This window comes from Doryrhamphus excisus, linkage group LG13 (assembly GCF_037039965.1).
Source record: "Doryrhamphus excisus strain RoL-2023G ecotype Guam linkage group LG13, RoL_Dexc_Guam_v1.1, whole genome shotgun sequence".
Classification (NCBI taxonomy): domain Eukaryota; kingdom Metazoa; phylum Chordata; class Actinopteri; order Syngnathiformes; family Syngnathidae; genus Doryrhamphus; species Doryrhamphus excisus.
In genome coordinates, this window is record NC_136369.1 from 11292398 (window position 1) to 11313596 (window position 21199).

A 21199-nucleotide genomic window follows, 5' to 3' on the forward strand; every position below is an offset into this window, starting at 1 on the left:
AGACTGATTCTAATAAGTTTTGCCTCTGAGGTTGACAAATGCTCAAATATTCTTGTGTGTCAAATGTGTTCATACGAGGTCTAAACCTTGTGTTAACCTTTTAATCAACAGCAGAAGTTGTCCCTTCTGTCCTTTACAGATGTTTATTGCGTGAGCCCCATTACACCAAGGAAGAGAAGGAATAAGTCCACTAAGATTTTTGGCACTACAGTATAACCCCCACGGGAAGTACACAGTGGCTTGCAGCCACAAATAACACTGCAGTACATTCATTTAAGACTGTTTTATGTGGCCTGTGTGTTTCATCGTTAAGCCTAAGTCTAAAATGACTCTTTTATTGTTGTGAGCATACGTTTTTATATGCCTTGCGTGAAATTTGACATTGATATTTCATCCATCGCAGAAAAAAAGCAAGGATGTTTGAGCCTTGCTCAAGAACATCATGAGTGACTATGCCAGTAGAGGAATCAAACCTGAGTTCTTTCACTCACTGGCTGCATTCTCGACCATATCAATTATAACATGCTTCAAAATGAGAAGTGTCACGTATTTATTTATTTATTTATTTATTTTTGAGAACCAAAAAAAATGCTTGGAATATCTTGTTGCATGATTAGATGTCATGCAAATGTCATGACATTTGCATGACATCAAAATGAAAGAACAAATACTTTTAGAAAGAAAAAGGTCAAGTACATTATTGACACACATTATACTCTGGTTTTTGCATGTGACATAAAATTATGTAAAAGGCCACATCTGGCACCCGGGCCTTGAGTTTGACACCTTGTGCAAAATGGTTAGTGGGAACCCTCTGCCTCGTAGTGTATTGAATTCATAATTCCAGACTGCCACCTGTTGGACAAATCACTCAGAAGCGCTACAACCATCCACATTACTGTAAACGTCAGACCATCTCTATATCTATAAACTGACTAAATTGATTAGTGACAAGAACTCATTGAATAAATACACTGTTGATCATTTAGACCCATTCAACAACAAAAAAACGCATGACGAGGCAACCACATCCAATGGTAGCTTCTACGTTAATAACAGTTCTCCTATTGACCGTTAGATGGAGCTGTTTTCCTTTCTTTCAATATGTCCTTTTTTCCTCTCAGGGAAATCACATCTGAATGTACCTACTTACAGTATTTACTGTATGTTTAAGATTGGCGAGTCAGTTATTGATTCAGAAATCTTTCGTATTTCGTAGTAACAGTAAAATATCTACATTGACCAAAAGTAATCATCCATATTGACTGCCCCCTTCCTGTCATAGCTCCATGAAATGGTTTGGTCCTCTACTCCAGTGTGTTGCCTGTCAAAAAAAAAGTTTATTCAAGTGTACTATGAGAATACTAAAACTGAGGAAGTATACTTTATAAACTATATATTATATACTTAAGAATAGTACAGTGAAGTATACTGGGCTTATACTGAAAAAACAAAAGTCTAAGACTCAGCACATTAATACTAAGACTTGCACTTTAATATTAAAACCTATACTTTGGTATACTTTTTATGTTTTTTTGCCACAAAGTATACTTAGTATACTGAGTATTAGGGCTGTCAAAAATATTGTGTTAACAGAGGTACATTAATCCATCCATTGTCTATATCGCTTATCCTCATTAGGGTCGCTGGGGTATGCTGGAGCCTATCCCAGCTGTCTTCGGGCCAGAGGCGGGGTACACCCTGGACTGGTTGCCAGCCAATCGCAGGGCACATATAGACAAACAACCATTCACACTCACATTCATACCTATGGACAATTTGGAGTCGCCAATTAACCTAGCATGTAACCTAGAAAACCCACGCATGCACGGGAAGAACATGCAAACTCCACACAGAGATGACCGAGGGTGGACAAACCAAGACATATTTTTGGCAATAATTTGTCAAAAACCAAATCCTATGAAAATTAGGTCATACAAAAATTAAAGTATTGTACTGTTTTTTTTTATTTTAATTGTGGCGCTACTCAATTTTTTTAATGCTGTCATACAAGCTAGGTTTTTTAAACATTTTTTTTAATGAACCCACATGATGTGAGTGTGAATGGTTGTTTGTCTATATGTGCCCTGTGATTAGCTGGCGACCAGTCCAGGGTGTACCCCGCCTCTCGCCCGAAGACAGCTGGGATAGGCTCCAGCACCCTCGTGACCCTCGTGAGGAAAAAGTGGTAGAAAATGAATGAATGATTGAATGAACCCACGTGATGAAAATGAATGAATGAATGAAAACCACCCCTGGACACCACTATTGTAGCTCCACAGAGTTACCTGTTCTACTTGAAATACCTGATACACACAGATAAAGAAGGGAGGAAAACATGCTGACTTTCAATTAAATTAAAATGTTCTCCAGGCAGAAACCAAATGTTCCAGGAAATGCGGAGCACATTTGGATTTTGTGGGGCCAAACGGTGACCAACTTAATGCATGCAAGTGAACCTATTGCCCTAAAACAGTCTGACATGCATCACATTGGCTCCACCATCCAGTAAAAGCAGTACATGATGCGTTGAGGTCGAGGTTCGAGTGGTACTTTTTGAGTTTAGGGGGCGCTACAGTTTGAAGTGGAAGTCGCCATGATTGGTCCGGATTCCCCGAGACTGTTTCCGCTGTGCTTGGCTGGCTCACACGGGCACCATTTCTGCTGCTGGTGTTGAAAAAAGACCCGCAGTATCTGAATTTAAGGGACACACACACACAGTGACGCGGGTGACTAGACCGTGACGCGGTGTGATAGGCAGGTAAGCAAAAAAACCCTCCCAAACCACTAGAAGCGACATCCATGCAACGCCTTTAGTTTATCACAGTATCTTGCAAACAATGACAAGAAGCTAATGAGCCCTGCAAGCTAATGTAGCCAGTTGCATGTTGTTTTACGATGAGCAGCAAGTGGCGAACCAAGCAGTACTTGGGTGTATTGTTGAATAAATGTAACAAAAGTCGTGTTAATATAGTCACACGCATTTGTAGCATATGGGTGTGGTTGGAGAGAAGAATCATTGTTGAACACAGCGTTAGCTAGTTAGCATCACTTCAATAGAGGTAGAAGCTAATGGTGCTTTTTATTTTGCTGGGTTTTTTTCTGTTTTGATACATTTTTAGGATTGGTCATGCATGTAATCTCTACCGAAGAGTTATATATTTTGTAATTATCAATTAACTAAGATAAATCCCATTCTGTGTTCTGTTGAAACACACGAGTGTTTACATAATGAGGTTTGTTGTTAGCGTATTCTTAAAAATATCACGCGTAATACTGCTGTACATTTGTAAACATGAAGTATATAATTGTGATTTTATGCTTTCCGTGTGAATAGAAATTTGACCTGAATTTTTGCAGGATATTGAGTTACGTCATCAATAGCGCCGCCATCTTGGACGAAAGCTTTGTCTGTTTATTAATGTCATGTAAAATTATTTTCGACGTGGAAAAACCCACAATATATGATAAAACTGTCTTTTGCTGAATATTTGTAATATGATATTCCCTGCAATTAGTGTTTGTTGTTGATCTGCTAATGTAAATGTATTTAGCTTGTTTGAAACAAACCATTGCCATACCATGGATTGGGGTGGCTACTATTGCACATTGCAGCAGATATGTTGCAAAGAAATAGATGAAACCTTGCTATAAATGTAAAACCAACAAGCATGCTCCTATACAGACAACACACAAATAACCTGTTAATATTCTTCTATGTGCACACAATGCAGCACCGCTAATGAAATATTGATACTATAGAAGTACACTGGAACCACGGTGAGCATTTGCCCAGATTAGGGAGTTTTTGCATTTAACGTTGGAAATTTACGGCAATATTTTGCTTTGGTTTCCGGTTAGCGCCTGTGGCCTGCATCTTGTTGCATTATTAATACACTGAGTAAGTCCAACTGTGTTCTTACAGTACAACTGTGTATTTTCATCACCAAACATCCCTGTTAGCATACTTAGCTTGCTAACAAAATGACAACTGGAACTGTAAGTAATGTATGTCGCCTGTATATGATGTCATCAGCAGTTGACTCGAAAAATGTTAACACAAAACATGTTTTTATAGTTTTACATACCTAAAACAATTTAAAATGAGGAATCAAAATGAAAAATCAAAGATGTAAATGAACATTTGAGGTTAATTTTAGCTCCATAAAATATGTGACTGTTCCCAAAGACATGATGTTGAAGCAAGAGCAACATCTTCCTCTTCTACACCATCTTCAAGTTTTGTCATTAGGTATTTATTTCATTTAATAAAGTTTCTCATCTTCTTTATCAAAATGATGGCACTTTCAACTGTCTTTGACTCCATTTTGGGTTATTGAGATAAAGGTGAAGGGGAAGACGTCAAGTCATGTAAAGGAACCGTAAATGTTCATTCATACCTTTCACTCATCATTTACACATTTTATATTTAAAGCTATAAAAACGTGGAAGGGTTTAATTGGATTTACATGATTTCTTATAGGGAAAAATTGATTCAGTTAGTGTCTGTTTAGGTTTGAGTCTGACCTTCTGAAACACATTAATGACGCTCATCAAGGTTTTGCTTTTATGAGGTGCAAGTTGAACAGAACAGTAATTTAAATACAGGGTGTCCACAAAAACACTCCCTGATTTCAAACAGGTATAATATGCAACTTTATTGTCATAACCTTTCACAGATTCAAATGATTTCATTCAGCTTCACGTTCTATAAGGTAACATTAAAGGCACTTGCATGAATGAAATAGTCAATTTTAAGTCCAGACACTCTGCAGTATAGCTGGTGTTGTCATGCAAACTGCTTCAGTGATCGGAATTTTCAGCTCTCCCGGAGTTTCAGATAGTGCTGGTAGAACCATACACTGACCCATATGGCACAAAACACATGACTTATTTCCTGGTCCTGAAGCAGCAAAGCCACCCCAGACCATCACACGACTACCACCACCACCACCACCTTTTTCTGAAATGTGGTGTTACTTTTGCGCCAGATGTAATGGGACACACACCTTCCAGAAAGTTCAACTATTCGTATCGTCAGACCACAGAGTGTTTTCCCAAAAGTCTTGGTGATCATCAAGATGTTTTCTGGCAAAATTGAGACTAGCCTTAATACTGTTTTTGTTCAGCAGTGGTTTTCTTGTTGCAACTCCACCATGCAGGCCATTTTGGCCCAGTGTCTTTCATATGGTGGAATTCTTTGAATGTTGTTGTGGTGTCTTTTGTGACCTCTTGGTTGAGTTGTTGCTGCGCTCTTGGAGTAATTTTGGTTGGTCTGCCATTCCTAGGAGGTTCACCACTGTTCCATGTTTTAAGCATTTGTGAATAATGGTGCTCACTGTGGTTCGTTGGAGTCCCTGAAGCTTTAGAAATGGCTTTATAATATCTTCCACTTGAGCTCAGGTGCGATAAACCACAGTTAAGTCATGTTTTAACAGGGGCAATCACTTTTTTTACACAGGGCCATGTTGGTTTGGATATTTTCTCCTCCCTTCAGCACTGTTCTGAAAGTATGAAAGTGGAGTGTCAATGTTTTTGTACTTTTTGAATTTGTAATTGCTTTGACAATAAGTAAAATAGAACATGCTACATGAACAATAAGGAGCACGGTGAAGATTGTTGAATTGATTTGCTGTGTCTTCTCCCTTTTGTCATGTCGATCGAACATTTGTCCATTTTTGTTGTAGGTCCAAAATGTCTGAGCTTTTTATGGAATGTGTGGAAGAAGACCTGGAGCCATGGCAGAAAGCAGCTCCAGGGCAAATTATTGAGGACGACGACGAGCCCATTTTTGTTGGAGTGCTTCGTATGTGCACACTTTTTATGCAATCCATTTGCTAGCTTACACTTAGGCTGCTTGTGTGTTATTGATATTCAGTTTTTCCCCTCATTCAAACTCATTACCATTGTTTGCATGATGAAATGTCCATTTTAGGTTTTTGTTTCTTTGTTTTGCAGCAAAAACGGACCAGATTAGTGAATCTCTTGCTGCACCTCGTTCAAAGGACAATGTAAAAAAGCAAGGTGTAAATTCTGCTCCTGCTCCTCTTCGTCCTCCTCCTCGGCCTGTATGTGCTCCTCAACCAGCCCTGAGCTCATCTTTAATGTTACCATTGAAAATAGCCGGAAATGCCATCACTAATACTACAACTGCAGCCAGTCTCACTACACTGACTCCCCGGCCTGTTATTGTCAACAATCAGGTATTCTAATAAATTGTACTAATAATAATTGTAATAAACTATTATATATTTTCCATGGAAGTGTAATTAATATTCATGACATGATTCATTTTGTTATTGTTTTTTTTTGTTTTACACCCAGGGCTTCATTGTAACATCCCCACAGTTAACCAACAACAGCAACCTCATTGCCACTCTTGGGAAACAGTATCCTCCTGGGACAAAATTTACCATCCTACCAGGTAATGTTGAGTCATACATACAGTATATCTGTTCTCATTAGGGTCACAAGTGAGCTGGAGCCTATCCCAGCTGAGAAAATGAACAGTTCTCCATAAAGTACTATAGGTTTGTCTTGCATACTGGTTGCTGTCAGAGACCTGGCAGCGCTTCCTCTTGTACAATTTCTTCGCAAGAGACACGCATGCAAAGCCCGTAGGAAGAAAGATGTGATGAAACTTATTTTCTGCATGCATGGAGGAAAATCACTTACTCCATAAGTAAGACACACTTGTAACCCATCTGACGCCGACTTTATATTAATATAAAACACCCGGATCACAGAAACATAATGATGTCAAGTAGAAGGCCACAAGATCGTTTTAGTCTCCAATTAACCTAACATTGATCGAAACCTTGATCATTTGGATCTTTGTTTGGTTTTAAATGTACTTTTAAGCATGAACACATTGTGTATTTCAGCTGGTCAACAGCAGCAGATACTCCAGCGAGTCACCCCAGTCAAGGCGATACCCGGTGTTGTCCATCGCCCTCATGTGCAGCAAATCACCAGCAACGTTGTGACGTTAGCTAATGTTCAGAGCCCCGCTGTTTATTCAGCCAAACCCAAGTTGCTGCAGGTCAGCCAGGCCCCCTCTCTGCAGACCATCACCTTGCCTGTACAGACTGACAATGTAAACAAAGGTACGCTCTGGAAAGCCATCACATTGGTTTGTCTATCCTTGTGAATATGTCAACTTATTTTGGGGTGTCGCACAGAAAAGCTCACCGTGAAACGAGTGTTGCCACCTGAGCAGATGGTAAACATCATAAAGAAAATTAAAGTTGATTTTGGTGAGTTTTTCCTTTATCTACAGCTTTCAATGCTCAACAATGTTTTCTAATGCCAGAAGCCTCACTGGGGATATATACGTAAATCTTTTAAGCTAACACAGGTAAAATGGATTGAGTTTTTAAGGACAAAAGTAGAAAATGTCTGAAAATAAAACAAGGGCTGACATTAAAAGCACAAACTGCTGCCTCTACTCTAGTTGATTCTGTGCTTTGTTGTAAGTCGGACAAGCAAACACGACCAACCCAGTGGAAAATGGTGTGCCAAAGAAAAAATGCCCAAATTGTCAGGAAGAATTCCTTCAGCAGGAGGCGCTAAATAATCACATGACTGTAAGTATGCTTTGTTGGTCTTGTGGATATATTGTGATTGAAACTTGACACCGTGTGCTGTTTCATTGGTTTTCAGAATTGCGGGGTCAGTGTGGAAAGTAGCGTTTCAACAGCCGAAAACACTGTTGCAAAAAAACTCATCATGCTGGTGTCAGATTTCTACTACGGCCACGCTGAGGGAGAAGCTGTTGACGTTTGTCTGCCAAAAGGCAACAACACTTTCAGGTGTCAAAGCTGCATGAAAGTTCTCAAGACCAATATCAGGTAGGCTCATGTATTTTTTTTAGGAAACCTAGGGACTTCCACACTCAAAAAAGCTACTACACTGGGAAGAAAAGTACTGCTGTACTACTGGCCATTTTTATAGAACAGTAAACCTACACTGCTAAACAATCTGTACACTGACTCCAAAGTACTGTATATCACAGGAGTACACTGGAACCATGGTGAGCATTTGCCCAGATTAGGGAGTTTTTGGATTAACGTTGGAAATTTACGGCAAAATGTTGCTTTGGTTTCCAGTTAGCGCCTGTGGCCTGCATCTTGTTGCATTATTAATACACTGAGTAAGTCCAACTGTGTTCTTACAGTACAACTGTGTATTTTCATCACCAAACATCCCTGTTAGCATACTTAGCTTGCTAACAAAATGACAACTGGAACTGTACGTAATGCATGTCGCCTGTATATGATGTCATCAGCAGTTGACTCAAAAAATGTTAACACAAAACATGTTTTTATAGTTTTACATACCGAAAACAATTTAAAATGAAAACTCAAAGATATATCACAGTTTTGTTTCAATAGTATTATGAATTGAAAAGAATATAGTGTTTCTTTTTACGGTTTTAAGCTAATATGCTTTTCCAATGTTGCCAAAAGTGTGAAAGTACTTGATTATGCTTGGTTTTCCACTGATGGATGACAGTCGACTTTGTATCCTCGTGGGCCGAAAGATGAAAAATGGCTGCTAGTTTAGGAGGCGAATGAACCATTCCTTTGATTGAGTAACATTTTTAGAAACACGCTAAAATGCTTCCGTGAGCGGCTTCTAATGGGGAAGCACATCTGTACCTCAATTGCACTCTCACGATGGAGGTCACAGGTCAGCCATATAAGAGTCTATTGGGGGAGCTGAGGTAGCAGAATGTTCAGACTGAAAAATGGGGCAGTAGCATAAAGCTTCATCATGAGGCAGAAAATAATTTACTGTGTAATTAAAAGGGCTGTTATGGTATATTCATACATACTATACAGTGGGGTGAATGAAGAATGTATCCTTTGGGATGCCTAATATCCAAGCATGTTACTACACATATTGACATTGGTTTGAAGTCATTTAAAGGTCTTAATTGCATATTATAGACAGAGCATTTAGGTGACTTGTGTGTCACACCCTGTGGTGCAGGTTCATGAACCACATGAAACACCACCTGGAGCTGGAGAAGCAGAACAATGAGAGCTGGGAGAGCCACACAACTTGCCAGCATTGCTATCGCCAGTACCAGACTCCATTCCAGCTCCAGTGCCACATTGAGAGCGCTCACAGCCCCATCGAATCCTCCAGTATGTCACGTAGAGGTCTTTTCTCTTCACACTCCCAAGTTTGTGCAACCATTTGAACTTTTGTTTCCTATTTTAGCCAACTGCAAGATATGTGAGCTCGCCTTCGAGTCTGAGCAAGTGTTGCTGGAGCACATGAAAAACAACCACAAGCCTGGGGAGATGCCTTATGTCTGTCAGGTCTGCCTCTTGGTGACCAAATCATTGCTACGGGAGCTGCATATTGTTATCCCATTTATCATATGATTTTTTTCTCTCTGTAGGTGTGCAATTATAGGTCCTCCTTTTTCTCAGATGTGGAGACACATTTCCGAACTGTCCATGAAAACACAAAAGACCTGCTATGTCCTTTTTGTCTTAAAGTTTTGAGAAGTAGTCACATGTACATGCAGCATTTCATGAAACATCAGGTAAGATGCTGCCTTTCATCTACAACAATGTTGTCCAAACGTTTTTACATCTGAAAGATCAGAGGATGCAGCATTTACATTTTTTAAACCAACAGCCTGCATCTCAACTTTGTGTTATCGGTGAAAAGCGTATTATTGGTATCAATGAACATTTATTTTCTCCTTATGTTACACACACACACACACACATATATATATATATATATATATATATATATATATATATATATATATATATATATATATATATATATATATATATATATATATATATACACGATAGATATCGTACACGATAATACAACATTTCTAGGTCTGGAAAATGGAAAAAGCATAATAGGTCCCCTTTTAAAATGTCATAATCATAACTTCTTTGAGCCACTTCTTCTTTTGGCTCTCTGTGGGGAGGACTTTTTACAATGTTTTTTGGTCTGTCGGGGATCTTAGTGTAATAAATCAAAGGTTGTGAGGGGAAAATGTTTTTCCTTTGGCCTGTCCTGAAGGACAACTGCATAAAGCAGCTTGAAGCAAGCTTTCCATGGAAACAGCTTGTCTAATATTTTGTATTTACCTTCAGTGAAGCTTCTTGTGATAACAATTGATCACATTTTTGCACTTCGATCTATTTCAGAAAAAAGGAATCCATCGCTGTGGAAAATGTCGACTGAATTTCCTCACCGCTAAGGAGAGACTGGAACACAGGATTCAGGTCCATAAGACTTTCAAAAAACCTAAACTCCTGGAGGGCCTTCCTGCAGGGACTAAGGTGTGACTGCTCTCATTACTATCTTTTAACTCATTCCATCCTAGCCGTTTTTCAAAATTTTTCATAAACCTTGTCAGTGACGACCATTTTAGACGGTTTTGACTGATTTTTCAAGGCACACAGGATATTGTTTTCTATGGCTGTATAAACATGGAGCCTGATTAGATTATTGTCTTTCATCAAGAAAAAATTGTTTACCTTTTTCTGTTCTTGAAGAATCAGAATCAGCAATACAACATACCAACAAAAACTGGAGTTAAATGGCCTTTTGTGAAAAGATACATTTCAAGCATATCTTTCACTTTGACACATTTTTTTTTGCTTTTGTGACAGCTCAAATATCTAAACTGCACAAAAAATTTGGTTTTACATCAAAATAAGTTATTTACACATAAAATACCATGAACTATTTACAATTTTCACACTTGGACATAAACTGCATGCATGTGCATGCTCTACAATGTGTAACCTTCTGCATGCTGCACTCCTCCATGCTCCCTCACTTCCTCCTTGCTGTTAAGCCCGTTATTACATGGAAAATATCCATGCCAAGTTCTTATCAAAGACACTTCTGACACCTTGTGACTGTTTTTAAGGCTTAAAACTGCATGGTATGTGACCTCTTTTATTGCGCACTTACATCATCACCTCTTTTTGCCTTTTGTGCAGAAAGACGCAGTAATACATCGTTGATGTATAAAAATGTAAAAGATGTATTTAGGGTCAAGCGCTCGGGTTTAAAAATTACATGTACATAAGTCTTTGGTATTGAATGAAGTGTTTCATTCACATTTTTTTTCTCTCCAGGTGACCATTCGAGCTTCCCTCAGTGGCAAGACGCCCGCTTTGTCCAACTCCGTAGATAAAGCTCTTTTGACCGTCACTCCCGAAACACAAAACGTCGGTGCACAAACCAAGCCTCCTCTCGTCGTGCCCAAATCTAAACCAAACACCTCCGAAGCCAAATTCAATCAGAAAAAGAAGAAAATGGATGACAAGTTCAACGTATCACTGACCCACATAAGGTTTGTTGCATTGACTTGTTTACTTTTCCAATCCAAATGAAACCCACTTGCATGTGAAAGCTCCAGTCCCACAGAGGCCTTCATGTTGCTTCTCTGAACCTTTCAGGAGCCAGTAGTCTGGAGCTCCTGGGTATTCATGACAGGCCCAAAGCAGATTAATAGACATTATTAGAGCTCAGCGATAGTAAAACTAGCTCATTTTGGGTTTAATTATTTTTCCAGACACTCATTAGACTGGCTAAAAATAACCCAGAAGATAAAGCTGCAATGGGAGAGTGTAAACAAATGAGTGTAATTAGGCTCAGTAATCAAAAGCAAAATGCTAGACTCAGGTTGTTATGATTTGAAAGGTTGCTATTTATTTTTGACTGTGTGCTCATCTTCAATCTTCAGTGCAAAGGGAGGGTCTTACACATGCATCGAGTGCAACTCCAGAGTGGATGATTTCTTTTCCCACTTCCCCTCATCCTCCAATTGTGGAGCATGCACTTATCGCACAAGTTGCAAAGTTGCCATTGGTAATCACATGATAAGGTACATTTGATTTCAAACATCATTTTAGACTTTTTGTTTGACTGTTTGGTTGTGGGTGTCTGTTATTCAGTGTTTTTTATGCCCTTTTTTCAGATATCATAGCACCATCAACAAGAGCAGATTTCACAAAATGGATCAGAAGAAACATTCATTTGCATTAAAGTAAGTTTCATAAACCATTATTCTCAATGGTGTATTTATAGCACGGATATTTATTTACCAGAACTGCAAAATGAACGTCATTAATTGGTAGCAGGTAATAATAATTTTGAGTGCTTGAGAAAGTGGAAGGGAAACTCAGCTCTTTTTGATCATTTATTAACATGTATATATTGTAGCAACAGAACCAGTGTTGTAATACTGTTAAGCTACAGCTGTAAACAACAGCACAGCAAGTAGTACACCAACATGGATGAGTTTCACACAAACACCTCAGTAACACAAACCAACCTTTTAGAGGGCATGCAGAGGTAGGTAAAGCTGCTGACTACACATGATACTTTATACAGGTACAATACAATATACAATACAGGTACTGCCATCTTGTATGGTTAATAGAAACTACAGCCACAGCTATTCATGTCAGTGTTTTTCACCCAGCGTTAATTGAAGGCTTGCTTTTGTAGACCATGCACTCAACGATTTTATTCTTTTGCTTTTGTTATCTGATGACATGATTTTTCTGCAGATTAACGCTGGTGTGCCTCAACTGTGACCTCCTGGTGAGTGCATCAGGCGGCGACATGATGTCCAAACATTTAAATGACCGACCAAATCATGTATGCAAAGTTATTGAAGAAAAAGGTACGCACTTTTTTAAATCTTGCCGAGTCATGTTTGTGCTGTTGCAAGTTTCTTAAAGGTTGCCTTTTTTTTTCTTTACCTATCAGATATCAAACCTGATGATGGAACGACGTGAGTAGAGAATTCAACCTCCATTTTGGATCTGGGGGGGGGGGTAATCTGTGCAAACTATCTAGAAGAGTATCAGCAAAAGTAGCCAAAAGAGTATCTGCAAATGTAGCTGTGTCTACACATGCACTGGTGTGGTGTACTGCTGCATGGGGGTGCGACACCTACGTTGACTGAATTGCTCAATCGAGCAACTGTTGATTGAGTACCTCTTCATTATTTGTAGACACTACAATAATAATATTAAAGCACCTAGAGCTTTGATGTCAGAATTGTATCAGTATTGGGATCAACTCGTAAATGTAAAAGGTGGATCTGTGCATCCATCTCTGCTTAGATCAACTCAAAACGTCATTAACACGAACTTTAAAGGCATACTCCTTTGACTAGATCTGCCAACCATTTGGTCAAACAGCACTGCAACATATTTGAAATAAAACCATGGCCAACAATAATAAATCCAGTTACTGTTGCGTGACCCAATAAATTTTGCACAGGTCAGAATTACCTTGAATACCTCATTTGTACCCACCAGGCTGGAGCAAAGATATTAGTGATGACACCACTAGCACCTCAGTTTTGTCGTTTCTATATATTTTTTTCTCCTCTCTTTATGTAGGTTTTTTGCGCAAGCACAGCCAATCGCAGTCTTGGAAGCACCACCAAATGAAACACCCATGAATGAAGTGCAAATTGAAAAGACTGAACACTCTCCTCATGCCAGCGTGGAACAACCAGAATCTGTAGTGATGTTACCAGCAGTGGATATGCCACCCTCTCAGACCGCCTCTTCACCATCCTTTATGTCTGATGGCGTTCCAGATGATAAGTCACTTGTGGATGCAAGCATCTCCGTGGACAGCCACCCCACCCCAACACTTAACATAGACTAAGCAGGAAACAGCAGAACGAACAATACAAATCACAAAGAAACTCTTTTTATATATCCGAAACCTTCCCCATCAGTCACGATCAGAAAATGCCTGTTATTTGTCAATGACAGTAAATGACTGCAACGATCTCAAAACTCCCCACCACAAACACGGTATGTAGATGTTCTGTGATAGTGGATGCCACATCTGTTAACCCATTATCTGTACTTTTTGTGCAGAACATGTCAGTTTTGACTACATGTAAACATTTGTGTGTTTATCATATTACTTTAAGTACTGTATCAAGATTGGCTCAATGTAATATTCTACTTCAGTTGTAATGCATTTTGATGGCATTCTTTTGTCAGACCATCTACTTTTTAAAATGTATACATACTAGAGGTGTCTTTTAAACTGGCCAAGAGGGTGTAATATTGTTCCATTTGTCTTTTTTAGGTGAAAATCTCAGATTTTTAGACATTATGTTCAATAAAGTGGATTTATCCAAGGATGATTTTATCGACATATTTGAACAATAATTAAAATAAGCAGTCCCAAAAGTTGTTTTTTTTTGGTATGTCCTCGTTTACAAGATTATGAGCATTGAAATTTGTGTGGAGTAGTGCAGATTGTATGGCTATGTGTGATCGAGAAGGCTTCCTTTTCCACTTCCATAATAAATTCATTTTGGAGCTTTTACAGTATTTGTTCAAAATATACATGGTAATTGGACACCATATTATCCACAGGTGTGAATGTGAGTGGTTATTTGTATGCAACCCGTCCTGAGAGCACCCCATCTTGCACCCAAAGTCAACTGGGATAGGACCCCCCCCCCCCAACCATGACTCTGAAAATGAATGACCAGAAGCCATCATGTTTTTTTGGTGGAATGTTATTTTTCAGGCTGCACAGTGGAAAGTGGTTAGCAAGCAGGCCTCACGGCTAGGAGACCCGAGTTCAATTCCACCCTCTGCCATCTCTGTGTGGAGTTTGCATGTTCTCCCCGTGCATGTGTGGGTTTGCTATGGGGACTCCGGTTCCTCCCGCATTCCAAAAACATGCTAGGTTAATTGGTGACTCCAAATTGTCCATAGGTATGAATGTGAGTGTGAATGGTTGTTTGTCTATATGTGCCCTGTGATTGGCTGGCGACCAGTCCAGGGTGTACCCCGCCTCTTGCCCAAAAACAGCTGGGATAGGCTCCAGCACCCTTGTGAAGATAAGCAGTAGAAAATGAATGCATTTTATCTGCCCACCTTTGCTAGAATGAGCAGCAGCAATACTGTTGCTTTCCTGCAGAGCTTGTCTGATTATGTTAATGTCACTCCTGTTATAGAATAGTAATATTAATGTATTATGGTCTGTAACAATTAGCAGAATACACAAAGAATACAAGAAGCACAACGTAAAGTTGAAAATGTTTACACGAATAACAAAGCCCTGTCTTGAAATAGATGGATAACCTTTTGCAAAAAAAATAAAGGGAACGCTTAAACAACACAATGTAACTCCAAGTTAATCACACGAGACTGAAGCAGTCGGAGGAAGTGACGTTTCGCCGAGCATCCATTAGCTTATCGCCCATTAGCTAATTTGTTTCTTTCGGCTTTTTTCTGATGCGTTCTGAAGTTTCGAGGTACAGTTTTGGTTGGATTTATATTGTTTCCTATGAATGTTTTATATTATGTCAATCTTTCTTGACTTTGCTGTGCCTTCATGGCCGTGTTTGTTTGAATCTGGTTTCTGGAAAGCGGCGTCGGCGTGACGTCACAGTCAAGATGGCGGTGCTTCAGGAAACTATGGGGGATCACGACATGACAACAGTATGACGATAACGTTTTGATAAGGGCGTAATTTTGTTGTTTTAGGTGTCATAAGCACCACATGATCCAAACATAACAGGGCGTTTGGTGGAAGTAATAGTGCACTTTGACGTATTATACAGTTCTAAAATAAGGTAATAATGCCAATAAAATCACATTTACTTAATGATGTTCAACTGAGTTACATTTGACTTGGCAGGTGGAGCTAATCCACCATGGGAGCGCCCGGGCGTGACGTCATCACCCACGGCCTTCCCCATTGCCTGAGCACTACAGATGCGGTTCCCAGGGAAACACCACCGCAAACATTTGCCGAAACGTCGTTAATACGACTGAAAGGAATACAAAGCTTTATATTGACACTGTATGCGGTGGAAAGTAATGCTAGAATACATGTATTCATAAGTGCGGTGCAAGTATCTCTGAAGTTGGTTGTACCCAAAAGCGTCCGAAATGAATCGAGGCAAGATTATCATCAAGAGAGTTGGATTAAACAAGGCGGAAAATAAGACAAACACGGTAAAAACAACAAAAACTTTCTATAATTATATCAACCCGACTTAAAATAATTGTTTTTTTCCCCGCAGGTTCAGAGTCGGAACCTGAGCCGGGCCCAGCAGTATAAGCTGGTGGCCCAGCGGCGCACTCATGATGAACACAAGCAGCAGGAGGCCACGCGAATGGACCGGGACAGGCAGATGGCGGCCATCGTGAAGGAGGAGGAGAACGTTGACAGGAAGAGATTCCAACGGCAGGTGCAGGAGGAGCAGAAGGAGAGAGCCGTAGAGCGTGCCATCATACATGTGAGTATAGGGGATGGTGGACTGTAACCAGATGTTAGTGAAGCATCAACACACCAAATGCAAAAGAATAAGTAGTATTTTTAATGCCTTAAAAATGTCAAACTTACTGAAATCTGGCTGTTATGTCACAAGTTCCTGATGGCAAAAAGGCCTGTGTTCTTTGAACAAGGCATGGTTGTTAAACCTCACAATGCAACATTACTGCAGAGGTGGGTTGGCCATTTTTAAATGTGAGTTATGGGACAAAAAGTAAAATGGGTGATCCCAAAAATTACAAAGTTACTTTGAAGTTCTTTAATGACCACTTAACTGATCACCATTGTACTACTTCTTTATTTGGGGTCAAATTGTTTGGCGCCACTATTTAGTTTGCATGTGGACTGTAATCTCCTGTGCAAGAATATAAGATGACCTGTTTTTCACACTTTTTTCCAAGGAGTAAATACCATTTTAGCAAATCTGTCTAAAAGACAAAGTGTCTCAAAGGTTGGACTCGTCAGTATGTTATAGTTTGGTCTTGATATTTTCCATAATAATGACAGCATTGGGTTGCAGGCCTCACAGACAGGAGACCCGAGTTCAATTTCACCCTCAGCCATCTCTGTGTGGAGTTTGCATGTTCTCCCCGTGCATGCGTGGGTTTTCTCCGGGTACTCCGGTTTCCTCCCACATTGCAAAAACATGCTAGGTTAATTGGCGACTCCAAATTGTCCATAGGTATGAATGTGAGTGTGAATGGTTGTTTGTCTATATGTGCCCTGTGATTGGCTGGCGACCGGTCCAGGGTGTACCAGGGTGTTTTTAATGTCTAACTTTTTTATATCTGACTGCTGTGCCCCGCCCCGCTTTTACTCATGTTTTAACTGTGTATTAACCAATGAATGTTGTATTTTGGTGTGTCTTCTATTCTGTTTACTTGCTTTATTCAACTTCATTCTTCTGTAAAGTGTCTTTGAGTATTTTGAAAAGCGCTATACAAATAAAATGTATTATTATTATTATTATTATTACCCCGCATCTCGCGCGAAGACAGCTGGGATAGGCTCCAGCACCCCCGCAACCTTTGGGAGGATAAGCGATAGAAAATGAATGAATGAATGAATGATGACGGCATTGAAATACAGAAATCATCTATACATTGCAAGAAAACCAACTAAGATCTATAGAAAAAGTCTCAAAATAAGGCTGTCCTTGTTGCAGGCCCATACTGAGAGAATATTGAGGGAGAAGCAACTTGAACAAGACGAGAGGCTTGCCAAAGAGCTGGCCCGTATCAATCATGAGAGACAAAGAGAAGAAAAGATGAGGCAGTACATAAGAGAGAACAGGTATGCACTCTACTTAAAATTTACAGTCTTCATTGTATGTTTTTAAAATCATCTCTCTAAATAACGTTCAGCATTGAACTGCGAGAGTTGGAGTCCAAGTTGAAGCTGGCCTATGTGAGCAAGGAGCAAGCTGCACAGATGGCAGAGCAGGAAGCCATGAAGTTGGAGACAATGGTGACGTCTTCATGAATACTACTTCCTTTCAATTCCTTCTCTTGCTTCTTGAATTTCATTTAGTCACCCCTGAGCTAAACCTGTCCATGTCCCACCTCAGCGTGAAGAAGCAGAGTTTGACAGCAAAGTGCAGAACGAGCGCGAGCAGGCAGCCATTGAAGAGAAGAAGCTGGAGCTGAAGAAACAACAGGAGCAGCTTGAATATCAGCGAGAGCTTAGCTTGCAGTTGGTGGAGAGAGAGCGCAAAAGACAAGTGGCGTATGAGGACTTCCTCAAGGAGAAGCTCATGGTTGATGAGATAGTCCGAAAGATTTATGAAGAGGATCAAATGTGAGTTTGCTTGCAAACTTTTCCACCCATAGCACTTAGCACTGAGAGTAGTCTTCATTAGCCCACCTCATTATGGAAACAAGTTTGCAAGTTAGCTTTTGGAGACAGAGTTGAACTAGAAAAGTTCAACTTCAAAACCAAATATGGAGCCATGACAATGGAAAAGCAAAGCTCTGGTTCCTAAAATGGCTGTCATTGACATTTCTTAAACAGATAAGATGTGATTTTAGAGTGCAAACTGTGTGTCCTCTGTTGCAGGCAGCAGCAGTTGAAACTGGAGAGGGTGCGAGCCACCCAGCAGCACGTAGAGGAGTTCCAGAAGCAGCGGGCTGAGTGGCGGCGCTTGGAGAAAGAAAGGATGGAAGAGGAGAACAGGCGCATCAAGGAGTTTGCCGCCAGGCAACAGAAGTCTGCGGCGGACTGGATGGCTAAGATCAGAGAGCGAGAAGAAGCAATACAACATATGAGAGATACGGTTGGCATGAACGGCCAGATGTATCACTCTATCTGGTGTGCAATTCACACATCAAAAGTGTCTCTCTGCTGTCCTCCAGCTGGCCCAGAATATTAGAGAGGAGAACCGTCAACGTGAAGAGATGGAGAGGATCCGTGAGGAGCTTTGTCTTGAAGAACAAGAGGAGGCATACAGGCGGCAAGAAATTGTAAGCATCATCACTGTGCTATCTTTTAAATACTTTCAGATAACAGATTGAAATCATGGTGCTACCACAATGCTTTGTCAGAAGGACGATACCATGGTGATTCAGAGATAGTATGGTCTAAACCAGGGGTGGGCAAACTACGAGCCGGGGGCCACATGCGGCCCACCAAGGGTTTGAATCCAGCCCGCCAGTTGCTTTCTAAGTATTTCAACTTTTAATATACAAACTAGGGCTGCACGGCGGGCCGAGTGGTTAGCGTGCAGGCCTCACAGCTAGAAGACCCGAGTTCAATTCCACCCCCGGCCATCTTTGTGTGGAGTTTGCATGTTCTGCCCGTGCATGCGTGGGTTTTCTCCCGGTACTTCGGTTTCCTCCCACATTCCAAAAACATGCTAGGTTAATTGGCGACTCCAAATTGTCCATAGGTATGAATGTGAGTGTGAATGGTTGTTTGTCTATATGTGCCCTGTGATTGGCTGGCGACCAGTCCAGAGTGTACCCCGCCTCTCGTCGGAAGACTGCTGGGATAGGCTCCAGCACTTCCCGCAATCATGAGGATAAGCAGTAGAAAATGAATGAATGAATGAATGAACATACAAACTGGCAACATGACTTGCAAGTCGGATGTCTTATTCAGTAAAAAAAACAAAAAAGAAACAGTAAATTAAATGAGATAGTTTGATGTGGTCTGATGTTTAAAGTGCTCAGTCACTTGGATGTATGTAAATCCCAAGTACAACATTGCATGGGTTCTTTTGAGGATTCTGACCACAGTATAAACTTTTTCTCCCAACAGAAAGAGATGGAGAGGAACATTAGACAGAGGCTGTTGTTGCAGAGGACGTGCGAGGAGCAAATGGCTATGAAGGAGATGCGTCGGCAGGCTGAGAAAGATGAAGAGGAGGCTTTTCGTAAAATGATGATGGATAAGTTTGCAGAGGATGACCGCATCGAGCAGATGAATGCCCAGAGACGACGCATGAAGCAACTGGAGCACAAACGCGAGGTGCAGAAACTGATAGAGGACAGACGGCTACAGCGTGAGGTTGACAAGGTCGGGAGCTTCAGTCTTCACTTTTATGTTTTTATTGTCCCACTAAATCTGATTATTATGACAATTAACAATTGAACAATATGCTTTTTATCACATTTGTGTTTTCTAATACTGATAGTTGGTTATGAGAAGAGTTGGATATTCATGATGTGTTAAATTCCTGATGAATTCCTTGAATTTGTGTCTGACTTGTAGGAGCTGAGAGCTAAGGAGATTGCGATGGAGGAGGAGAGAGAGGCGTTCGTGAGAGAGATCATCGAAGAGGAGAGGCAGCGACTTCTCAAACGACATGCAACTCAACTTCTTGGACACCTACCGAGGGTAGGAGTTTTGTATTCTAACTATGTCCCATGTTGCTAAAACAACTAACTTACTAACCCAACCAATGTGACTACTTTCAGGGAATGCTTCGTGAAGACGATCTGAAGCACTTTGATGAAGACTTCAGAAAGAATTTCACGATACGTGAGGCAGATAACTCAGAAAATGGTGTCGGACATGATTGAGTTTAAAAATGTTTTATTTGAAGTTAGACATTACAATCGTGATGGCTGAATCCGGCTATCCTATTATAACAAGTTCATACTTAGTTAGTATATAAAATAGTCAAAACTAACAAAAGGTTATTATAACTCTGTATTTTAGCAACATATTCGGCTGTAATATGAACTTCTGTGATAGGACCGTTTTAAAAATACTGCTATTAAATGGGTCACGTCCGGCCGAAACCGGAAGTGTGCCGCTGTGATATTGTTCGATACACATGCATACCTTGAACGGTTTGATAAAGATACACGTATTGTTGCACCCCTATTAATTGAAGATGCACTGTATGTAAAGGTTACCTTATTAGTGGCATGAGGGATAGGAAACAACTCTTGTTTTGCAGTGCAGTTCGACAGTAATCTCTTGTTTATCGCGGTTAGCTGGTTCCATGACTCGACTGTCAATTTCCGTAAAGTAGGATTCCTTCTTCATAAATGGAATATTTTCCTAGATATGACACAGAAAATTTATTTACGATCATTCAAATATGTTTAACATTTTTAAGCCATCTTGTATTACATTACCCAATATAGCAGCTATAATAAACCATTTAAGACAGTTTACCTTGTAGGGGACCAGTATCAATGGCGGACAGGACGTGACGTAGGAATTCAAAGTTGAGTTTTAGCTTGTTCTACGGCCGCAACAGTAACCAGTGATATTATTATTATTATTATTATGTTATTATTGTGCCTGTTGTGAGATGATTTCAACCTGCAATAAAAGCCGTTTGCTGACAACTTGTGACCAATGTAGAATAGTACATTCTTAACAGTGTATAGTGTATTTGTATTGTAGTGCATTTAGC

The 21199-nt window shown here is 40.1% G+C and overlaps 2 protein-coding genes across 2 annotated transcripts; both read left to right on the forward strand.

The window, feature by feature from the left end:
• Positions 1–2586: 2586 nt before the first annotated feature.
• znf280d (zinc finger protein 280D) lies at positions 2587–14176 on the forward strand. Its single transcript, XM_058088470.2, has 18 exons — positions 2587–2761; positions 5688–5806; positions 5959–6203; positions 6325–6424; positions 6885–7106; positions 7182–7256; positions 7477–7586; positions 7663–7850; positions 8995–9152; positions 9229–9329; positions 9413–9559; positions 10191–10325; positions 11133–11350; positions 11744–11884; positions 11978–12046; positions 12573–12688; positions 12775–12799; positions 13416–14176. Exons 2-18 carry the CDS (start codon positions 5695–5697, stop codon positions 13687–13689), a joined length of 2436 nt encoding a protein of 811 aa, XP_057944453.2. The 5' UTR covers positions 2587–2761; positions 5688–5694; the 3' UTR covers positions 13690–14176.
• Positions 14177–15711: 1535 nt separating this feature from the next.
• Positions 15712–21137, forward strand: mns1 (meiosis-specific nuclear structural 1). Its single transcript, XM_078795502.1, has 10 exons — positions 15712–16013; positions 16082–16297; positions 17498–17625; positions 17697–17799; positions 17900–18129; positions 18388–18604; positions 18684–18791; positions 19588–19845; positions 20041–20166; positions 20247–21137. The coding sequence occupies exons 1-10, from the start codon at positions 15948–15950 to the stop codon at positions 20349–20351; spliced, it is 1557 nt and encodes a 518-aa protein (XP_078651628.1). The 5' UTR covers positions 15712–15947; the 3' UTR covers positions 20352–21137.
• Positions 21138–21199: the final 62 nt, after the last annotated feature.

Coding starts and splice junctions, on each gene's coding strand:
- znf280d (XM_058088470.2), top strand. CDS start 5,695: ATGTCTGAGCTTTTTATGGAATGTGTGGAAGAAGACCTGGAGCCATGG. Junction 5,807..5,958: donor CATTTTTGTTGGAGTGCTTC/GTATGTGCACAC, acceptor TTTGTTTTGCAG/CAAAAACGGACCAGATTAGT. Junction 11,351..11,743: donor GTATCACTGACCCACATAAG/GTTTGTTGCATT, acceptor TTCAATCTTCAG/TGCAAAGGGAGGGTCTTACA.
- mns1 (XM_078795502.1), top strand. CDS start 15,948: ATGAATCGAGGCAAGATTATCATCAAGAGAGTTGGATTAAACAAGGCG. Junction 19,846..20,040: donor TACAGCGTGAGGTTGACAAG/GTCGGGAGCTTC, acceptor TCTGACTTGTAG/GAGCTGAGAGCTAAGGAGAT. Junction 20,167..20,246: donor TTCTTGGACACCTACCGAGG/GTAGGAGTTTTG, acceptor GACTACTTTCAG/GGAATGCTTCGTGAAGACGA.